Raw genomic sequence first — 10,679 nt, forward strand, 5'->3', positions numbered from 1 at the left:
AAAAACATTTTGTAGTTAAAACATATTAGTTTAAGAACAACGGAAATTCTCAGCTACTCGACATTAAAATATAACCTAAAAATCTAATCAATAAATACAAAGAGGTTCGAATGCACAAAAACCGTTCATAAGCACCACAGTTCATAAGAGGCACACGTCCAAATGGGTATTAATTATTGCAGCTTCAATACTAGCACCACAGCTAGGACAGTCAACCTTATCCGATGACCCAACACTTGACGAATTGCACAACTGCGAACTAGATTGCGTTCCATAATTTTCCTCAGACAGACTCAGTTCCATTGCAGATATAAGATCAGCATCATTTTCATCGGAATCTGTGTCAAGCACCACAATATCATTGGAAGTTCCTAGAAACGCACCACTCACCTCGAGATTCTTTCTACAAAGCTGTTTCTCTTGGCCTGATGTTGATTGTGTGACGTTTTCACAAAAGATTTTGGGGCTGAAGTGATCATTCAGCGATGACTGTTTCAGAGGTGATGGATTATCTGAGAATTGTTTATTAAGAGTCGAGGAGCCTGTCCTCTTTTTCGCTGGAAACTTGAGTTCGACGTTTTTCGAAGTGAACTGATTTTGTTGCTTTCGTACAGTAGGAATTGGTGTCACTGTCGATTTCTCTCCAGATCCCAGAACGAATCCATTGCAAGAAAATGGGACAACTGAATCAAATTTGACTCCTGGCTTCGTCACGTCTGAAAGTGCAAGATTTCATTTGATTTCAATTCAACATTACAAATGAAATGGCAGAGCTGTCACGCAACTTATCAGTTCAAAATTATCCCCAAGCCGCAATTTTGAAACATAACCGAATAAACGTCGGAAGAATTGCTCTCGAACGACTAGTGGGAGCTCTAATCAAATGCAGCCTGTTTCAGGTGAGGGGAGGGGAGCCTAAATGGGATTAAAAAGCTCAACAGTGGGCTTCAAATAACCACATTAGAGGTTAACATACCACTACCAAGATTTAAAGTGAAAAAAGGCACCAGTTTTGGCGCTTATTCATTTGGCTTTTAGTATTAAATTGCCGCCAATTGAGTTCAACTGCTAGAAATTGAGGGAGAACTTTAGATCACGCGAAACGCAAAAAGTCAAGGGCGTAAAAGTCACTCGAAAAGTCAAAACGGTCAAGCGAAAATTTTGCATAAAAAATACACACGTTTACAATAATTGCTATGACTTCGTTCAAGAGCAATTAAAAACGGCTAAGGCAAGTTACCCGAAAGTTAAAAGAATAATACTGAGAAAAATCGACGATTTCCTAATTTGTGCTAAATTGTCACGATTTCCTAAGTGTCACAAATTGTGCTAAATTGGTCCGCGATTTCATTAAATTCGATAGACATGGTGAATTCAGCCCCCAAATTTCAGGACAGTAAGCTTCATGTTAAGGTCAAATAGCAGTATACTAAACAATTTTGAGAACTTAATTCATTAAACTCTTAGCCCCGGGCTTTCTGGTTTATCATGTTTGATGTCACCTTCTGACATTGCCCGTAATTGGTGCATGAATTCTTAATTTCATTCACTTGAAACAATGAGTGAGGTAAGTCAGAAGTCAAACGTGATATCGGTAAAACCTAATTACAAAATGATAAAAGGTAAATGCAATGAAAAAAAAACATAGCCGGAAGACTCCGGAAGCAATTCGACGTAAAAATTCACTTAAGCCTCAGCCAACTACTCGCTAAACAAAATGAGCCTCTACCCAATTTAAAGGAATGTTTCATTTCGAAACAATGACAGATAATAACGCTAAAAAATCAGATTTGTCAGAAAATTATGACACACTTTTGGCCAACTAAATTGCATTAAAAAGTTTTCATTCAATAAACAACTACCAATTGATAGAAAAACAAAAAAACGACACATAGAGAGAAACTCAAGGAAAGAAAATGAAACAAAGCTGCTACGCACTAACTTTTAGAGTTATTTTTTGAAGGTTAGTATTCGGTGTAATTATCAAGAATTATCGCCATTTTACAAGGACTTATGGTTGTCTCATAATGCAACTTTAGCGGATATAATTTGGATAGAATTAGTTAGTAACGGCCTTCTATTGAGCGGTTCAAATGCGTGATATATCGACTGGTTACCTTGTATTTTAATAGTTTTTCACCACTATATTCAAGTTCATTCACAGTCTAATATAACTTTGAATTTGGATAATTTCTTCCAGTTCAATCTTTAATTATGTTATCGAAATTTATGAACAATATTCAAAGAGAAGTTTTGCGAGTTTTACTGGTAATTCGAGGTGTAGTTATCAACTGATTGTCAGGCTGATTCTCCGGTGTTCTGGTGATCGTAGACTGAGCAGAGTTGTACCTCAAAATGTATTGGTCTTTCGGAAATATTTCCTGATCTTCAAGTTGGACCATTTCCGGGTTTTGTTCGTCTCTTGATGTTTTAAGTACAAACACAATTTCGGTATTAGAACCTACCTCATCAGCATAATTACTTCACCAAGTACATAACTTCTCGTGACTTTATTTATTATATTATTTCATGTTCACCGAACTCAAAAGGTAAATATTGAGCCTCTTGGGTACGTAATATGTTTATCAGTAATCTGTCAATCTGCGGTCGTTTATAGTAAACATTACCAAATTAGAAGTTACAGAACTAGACGGAATTACTGGCTAGATATGGCTTTGAAACTCCCTGAATATCAACTAAATTATAGCACTTTATATGGATATTTAAGGGAAAACATCACGTAACCTTGAGGCACGAAATAGGGGAGTGACAAAAGCTTTTCTAAAAAAATCCCTGCCAAATGCTCAACGGTGCCCCGCCACATACACATACAGCGTAACCAACTATTAAAAAAAGCAAACAGTTATTATTCAAAAAAAAATTAAATTCGTCCATGCATTGCAATGAAAAATGCCCTGTATACATGCCCTGCAAAAAGATCAAAACCACAAGAACCAAGCAAAACAATTAAACAGACAAAAACGGGTCAAAATTTGATTAAAATTATTCCATCTTATTTAACAAACACAACTCAAATAAAAAACGATCAAATCGAAAGATCACCAAAATTACTAGAACAACTAAGTTCAACCAAAGAAACAAATGCATAAAAAAATTGAAAGCGTCAATGGCAAAAATAGCTTGAAGTTTTCTCTGAAAGTCTAGAACTTGCTCCAAATGATCAAAAAGGTTTTAAAAAAAACCATTACTAGCTAAAAAATGGATCACACAAATGAAGTTACAAATAAAAAACAAACCCGGCAGATTGAAGGAAAATAGCCGCCGTTGATTCCAATAAGCATGATTGTGATTGAAAGAACAGAAGATATTGAAAAAAAAAGATTTTTGTACAAAAACATTTTTTAAGTCTGATTTCTTTTGATGGCATTTCGTAGTTGCACATACTTCTGTTTCTTAGAGAGAGGCTACAGGGGCTACTATCAAAACCAATGAGCATTAGAGATGGTAACTAAGACTTACAGGAACGACGTTCAAATAGCGGGCATCTAAAATTGGACTTTATGGGTTTATCCCGTTTCTATTTCTGACTTCAATTTCTTATACTGACTTTGTTCATTTTGAATTTCTTTGCTGAGCAACTGCTGTTCAAAATCACTTTTAGCAGAATGAGAGAAGAGAGGAACTAGCCCAGAGAAGTCAAAAAGATTTCACGCAAAATGTTGAAAAAGCGGCAAAATGAGGTAAAGCGAAACATTTTTTGTTCAACGAAGTAAAAAAAAAATTAGGAGCGCTATAATAGCCGGCTGAGAAGATGAGGGCGGCTATTAAACAGCTTTGAAAAAGCCAGTGATAAAAAATATCACCCGCCTAGCGCTAAATTTATTCACACATTTTCTCACTCGCTCTCTCTCTCTCTCTCTCTCTCTTAGAATGCTGCATGATCAAAAACCACTTTCTCTTAGTCTCGCTTTTGACTTTTGTTCAGCAGATCGACGTAAACTTTTGTTTCCACGTGCGGCATTTGACTTGTGAAAAGAGAAGTCACTGGTTAAGAAAAGTAGATCACCATAAGTCCTCGAGTCGTAAAAAAGGAGAGCTCCCGAAGAATATCCACTGGGAGGCCAACGGCGACTATTAAACAGCAATTGTGAAATGAAAATTGAAAATGCTTCTTTTATGGTCCAATTCTATAGCAAAATCAAACAAGAAGCGCAATAAATTCGGCCGTATTCATAAGATGTCTTAGTATCTCCATATGCCATTTAGTATTTCATTTATTGAGATGTCAACGATTAAACTCACCAGTAGTGCCATTTAACACAGGACCGTTGATTGTGAACACTTTAGCCTTCTTCTTCAAATCATGTTTTAAAGATCCACCAGCAGCCGAGCTCTTCTTTTTGCTTTTGTACCCTTCAGGCTCCGCTTCTTTCAAAAACATTCCATTGCACGACGCTTTATGTTGAGCAAACCAGAAATCATACGGGCCAGGAGCCCGATTATTGGCACGTCTCACATAGCCGAAAAAGGGTGCTCTCGTTCTACATATTCCATTGCACCTCCATATATGCTTTCTATGAACGTCAACTTCGTCTCGGAAAGTGTGATATACTGTGATATTAGTTCCTGCTTGTCTATTAATTCTGTGCATGTGTTCTTGAAACATGGGCCCGTGTCCGTCCCTATCTGTGTTGTTACGGGTGACAAAAAGATAGGCATGGATCATTTCGTGAAGTAGAGTATCAATAAGGTCACTTCGTGGTCGGTATTGGAGCAGCGGCTCACTGAGACGAATGCTACATCTGCCGCTTCTTGAGCCGTAATACTGACAAACCCCAGCACAACTAAAGAAACAGAAAGCTGGAACAATTTAGTACAAAATAATCTATCACGGTCCTTAACTAGCTATCATCTAACATATGCTACTAATAGGAGCAGAACATCGAGGGAAATGTTAAACGAAAGATTTGTTAAACTAAAAAACTGAAAACTAATTTTACCATTCAATTATTTTTACCTGTTGAAACTAGAGTGTTAGAGAACACTTTTTGAATGGTAAACTTTTTTACAGCCAAAAGAACACGGAAGACGAAGGCATTCTTTCAAATGTTACCACTATAGATAACGTATCTGACCACACTATTAAATAACTAGTATTCGAACCGTAAAAGGGGAAAATTTATATTAACCATTCAATGAATTTTCAAAATGAAACTTTTTATAACCCATAAAAGGCTACCGGTAGATATTCCAAGCAAAAACTATAATGAAAAGTAAAAAAAAAACCAAATATCAATGCTTTTTGTGCTAAATGAGGGTGATAAATTTCTATAGTAAAAGCCTGAATTTCACTCATATTGAGCGTGGAGCAAAACTTTTCGGTTTCTCAGAATAAGGTCAACATCAACTAATTTTGCGGTCGAAGTAGCAACTGCCTCCCAACATTTTTGCGTCAAAAACCAATGACGAGACGCTCCTGAGGCTATTTTCAACCGTCCACTCAAACTCCACAAAGAAAAATCAAAAGGGAGATATCAACTCGAGATGCTTTCGTTGATTCATATATTTGAAACGTTGGCAAAAAAATTTAGCGGACATTCAGAACCAGTAAAATATTTTTTGGTTGGTAAGCATTCATTCAAAATTCTTCGTACGACCTGCTTTCTGCGCCTGGGTATGCACACATCTGCAAAATATCTGCAAAATCTATCGAGAAAAGTTTCATTGTTTTTAAACAATATCTATTAATTATTATCATTATATTTCACTATCAAAGAAAAAGTATGAGCATCACAAAACATGTTCTGTTCACCTACGCACTTGGTTTACTGCTACTGCCTCTACGATCATTTTTTCAAAAACAGGTTGTACAATTAGTTAGAAACTGCTGATCAAAATTAGTCCACTTTTGTGTTTTTCTGTGAAGATTCCAAATTCCCGAGCAGTTCTCGCTTTTAGGTTTGGATCTTAACTCAACAACTATGAGTGATTTGGCAAGAGGAGGCAAAGACTATAATTCCTACCAACTAAGAGGAGGCACAGAATTAAAATTGCAGAAAAGTGAAGCCACAGAAAAAAATTAATGACGAACCTGATCGTTTAAAGTTCCCTGAGACCAGCTCTTATGCACCTAACTGCTTGGGGTTGTCATTTATGATATTTATTCTTTAGTTGTTTTTCTACGAACAAACGATAGAAATAGAAAGTACATAAGAAAACTCAAGCAACTCTGACAAAAAATAAGACTTGCTTTTCCGCCATTTTTCCCGTCAATCCATTTATTAAGGTTTTGGGTGCATTGAAGGAGAGGAACCTATCTACTCTAACATATCTACTGTAACCTAATACAAATTATGCAGCAGCATGAGCATCATAGAGCTGGAGTTTTTCGACCACTTTCAAAAACCTCCAAAAGATTCTCATGAACGAGACAATATATAAAGAAAGAAAGAAAGAAAGAAATAAAGAAAGAAAGAAAGAAAGAAAGAAAGAAAGAAAATTAATTTCTCCGGATAAAATGAATGCATCAAATCAATAAAATAACTCAATAATAATAACTTTATCAAGAGACCCGGAGAGAACAGACAACGGGACAATACAGTCCACAAGATTCTGCCCTTCTAATTAACCACTTTACAACCTTAAACAAGAAAACAAAAAAAGAAAAAAATGTATAAAAAACTTTTGTATTTTTTCTTTAATATCAAACAGAAAACGGTGCTTGTAGGTGTTTCCCCTTTAGCTACCACATCCCCCAACCTCCTGCTGCATGTGGTGAAACAACTACTGGATTTTTTTTGAATTTTTTTCTCATTCACAATTTTTTCTTTTAGAAAAACGTCCATATCTCGCGTTCTATTAATGCTACGGGGGTCATTTTTTTCACAGAAAAGCCAACCCTATTTGGGTACTCCTTTAGCATTGCGGCAAGTGGTATGGAAAAAAATTCCAGCTTATAGCCGGAAAATATGTTTTACCAATTCTTGATTATTTAGTATATAACAAAATATAATAAGTAAAAAAAATCTTATTTTTTTTTCCTGAATATCACCCTACTTAGCTAAGGACAATTTAAAAATTATAACTAATTCAGAAAAAAACTGTGCGGCAAAAAATTTGAATTTTGACACAGAAACGAACAAACAACTTTTTCTAATGTTCCGGAAAAAACTGTCTTATTTCGCACAACTTGAAACAGCGAAATTAACTTGAAACAGCGAAATTAACATATCTTTGAGCAACTTACTTTAAGGCGTGACAAAACATTGAAGCCATCATAAACAATCCTTTAGCAAAGACAGGACCTCAACTCGGACTAATAAGGGGCCGCTTAAAAAATCTTGAAACCTAATATGCTCCTGATATTCAAATTTCGTCAATAAAATTGAGAACAGGTCATTGCATATCGCTTATTTGAGTGCTAATTGAACCAAAAAAATCTTAGAGCAAACATTACCCAGCAAAGTTAGAAAACCCCCAGATTTAAATTGTACTCAATGCAAACACATTTCAAAAATTATCCACCGAAATCTGTCCCTTATTTTTCTTTTTAATAAAAGAAAAATCACTTCTTGAAAACCTGATATCTTAAAAAAACGAAAAAAAAAATCTTGCAAAAAATCTACATCACAAAAGATTTCGATTGATACCACTCACGTCTTCCTTCAATATTTCGGGGCCACCAAAGGGTGGAGAGAACAACAAGCAGCAAAATTACCAGGTCTGAACAAAAAGAATGTTTTAAATAGTGCACTAAAAAGAAATCTTTCAGAAATAAAGCTTTTGAGTTACAGGTTTTTAAAAAACCGGAGAATGAAAATAGATTTGCACCGATTGCTTTCAAGGAGTTGTTATGTTAACAATTGCGTGGACCATTTAAAAAAATTCGGAAAACCTCGGCAATTTTTTTAAACTATGGTCAGTCCTTCATTTTTGGGCCAAAATTAATATATTCAAAAACTCTTCTTCCATTGAAAATTGATCCTGGAGCTTCTGAAATTCCGGTGCATTGTATAATGTCTTAGCCGATTGTGTAATATTCTGCAAAAAATCAACCATTCAAAGTCTTAGCATCTAAAAGACAACAGGGTGAGAAAACCAACAATTTCCAGGGCGTTAATTGATACAGATTTAAATACTAAAAACAACAAACATGAAAAACATAGTTTTTCATAAATATTAAAAACAACAAACATGAAAAACATAGTTTCCAGATACTTCTGCTGCATCAACAGCAGGGATGTCCCAGGCCACTCTTGGATTGCCAATGATATAATCTCAGCAGATACAGCAAAAAATTACACCAAAATATTGTAGAGCTGAAATTTTTTAAACACGGTTTCAAAAACTATAGGGGGAAATTAGAAGCACCACAAGTCATGGCCACAACTAACAGTTTACAATTTCAAAAGGCAATGTCATTATAAATGAATATCGACAAAATCAAAATTCAACTTGTACCAAAATTACAAGCCATCAGTTTTGTGTATTTTTGAAACCTGGTTAGAAGACACAATTATTAATCTCTTAAAACTCGAAAACTATCACCTAAGTTATACATGCAACAGTGCTCAAAAAAGAGGCGCTGTTGCCTTATTCACTACCTGTACCGAACTCCAAGTCTATATCAGTACTAGGCAAGTGTAAATACAAGTTTTCAAAAAATTTCGAGTGAAAATTTCGAATTCAAAAAAATTTCGCAACGTACCACGATTTTTGCATTACTTTTTATGCACTTTATTGGGGCCCCTGAAAACTGATGTCAACTGGAGCCAACTGATGTTAGGGGACCCTGGAAGGTCAAATGGGACCAAATTGGTCCGTTTTCAGGTGTTTCTGAGCCGTTTTCAGCCATTTTTCAGCCATTTCGAGCCGAATTTTAGCCGAAAAGCGACATATTTCTTCCATTGAAAATTGATCCTGGAGCTTCTGAAATTCCGGTGCATTGTATAATGTCTTAGCCGATTGTGTAATATTCTGCAAAAAATCAACCATTCAAAGTCTTAGCATCTAAAAGACAACAGGGTGAGAAAACCAACAATTTCCAGGGCGTTAATTGATACAGATTTAAATACTAAAAACAACAAACATGAAAAACATAGTTTTTCATAAATATTAAAAACAACAAACATGAAAAACATAGTTTCCAGATACTTCTGCTGCATCAACAGCAGGGATGTCCCAGGCCACTCTTGGATTGCCAATGATATAATCTCAGCAGATACAGCAAAAAATTACACCAAAATATTGTAGAGCTGAAATTTTTTAAACACGGTTTCAAAAACTATAGGGGGAAATTAGAAGCACCACAAGTCATGGCCACAACTAACAGTTTACAATTTCAAAAGGCAATGTCATTATAAATGAATATCGACAAAATCAAAATTCAACTTGTACCAAAATTACCAGCCATCAGTTTTGTGTATTTTTGAAACCTGGTTAGAAGACACAATTATTAATCTCATAAAACTCGAAAACTATCACCTAAGTTATACATGCAACAGTGCTCAAAAAAGAGGCGCTGTTGCCTTATTCACTACCTGTGCCGAACTCCAAGTCTATATCAGTACTAGGCAAGTCTAAATACAAGTTTTCAAAAAATTTCGAGTGAAAATTTCGAATTCAAAAAAATTTCGCAACGTACCACGATTTTTGCATTACTTTTTATGCACTTTATCGGGGGCCCTGAAAACTGATGCCAACTGGTGCCAACTGATGTTAGGGGACCCCGGAAGGTCAAATGGGACCAAATTGGTCCGTTTTCAGGTGTTTCTGAGCCGTTTTCAGCCATTTTTCAGCCATTTCGAGCCGAATTTTAGCCGAAAAGCGACATATATATTTCAGATCTTGACATGTCTGGGTATTCGAATCAAGGAAAAGTTATGAAGAAGACTGAGGGTTCCCATGCTGTCAAGGGACCCAGTTTTACAAAGTTGTGGAAACCTGGTTGATAATAGTGGGAATCTGTCATGAAATATGGGTCAAAATGGGGACGAAATGGGCATATGGCAGTGCCGGTGTACAGATTGGCACAAGAGCCAATCCTGCCCTCTGTTAGTTTAGCATTGTATCAGTGTATCCTGGGCATATCAGGCATGGGCACGGGAATACCATGTGACATTTTGGTGGCACATGGGGTGGCATACGGGCATTTCGGCTATATTAATATGGTTAAATTACACGGTGCTCACTACCTAATTTCTCATCCACCAGTGATCCAAATTTATTGTGCCATATATAGTTTTAAAGCTTAGATAATAGCGGTCTCAATGAGCTATGTCCCGTTTAATTTGACCCAAAATTGATGGAGTTATTAAAGATCTGGCGTTGTGACACCCGAAAATCTGAGGTATGCCCGATGGCCCATCGTTAACAACTTTTTATTGAGTGATTCGAACTGGATGATTTTTTGATATCAGTAAGCCTATTATCTGCTCTAACAAACAATATGTGAGCTTGATTGGTATCAATTTCGTAGAGTTATGAATGATCGAGCCCGAGGTACCTTTTATGTAGGTCAAACTAGGCGGTGCTCACTACCTAATTTCTCATCAACCAGTGATCCAAATTTAATGTGCCATATATAGTTTTAAAGCTTAGATAATAGCGGTTTTTAAAGTGCCATATATATAGTTTTATAACTTGGATTAGACTTGCCAATTCTAAACTCAGACTTGGATTAGACTTGCCAAGTCTAAAATCAGACTTGGATTTAGACA

The 10,679-nt window shown here is 35.9% G+C and overlaps 1 protein-coding gene across 1 annotated transcript in view; it reads right to left on the reverse strand.

Moving 5' to 3' along the window:
* Positions 1-7: 7 nt before the first annotated feature.
* LOC142341604 (DNA-dependent metalloprotease dvc-1-like) overlaps positions 8-10,679 on the reverse strand; it is a 17,386-nt gene continuing 6,714 nt past the window's right edge. Inside the window, exons 2-3 of the mRNA XM_075392689.1 lie at positions 4,264-4,805; positions 8-716 (exon numbers count right to left, since the gene is read on the reverse strand). Of these exons, the coding sequence (XP_075248804.1) occupies positions 142-716; positions 4,264-4,805 (1,117 nt within the window). The 3' untranslated portion in view covers positions 8-141. The remainder of the gene's footprint in view (positions 717-4,263; positions 4,806-10,679) is intronic.

Source organism: Convolutriloba macropyga, chromosome 1 (genome assembly GCF_964194025.1).
Source record: "Convolutriloba macropyga chromosome 1, txConMacr16.3, whole genome shotgun sequence".
Classification (NCBI taxonomy): domain Eukaryota; kingdom Metazoa; phylum Xenacoelomorpha; order Acoela; family Convolutidae; genus Convolutriloba; species Convolutriloba macropyga.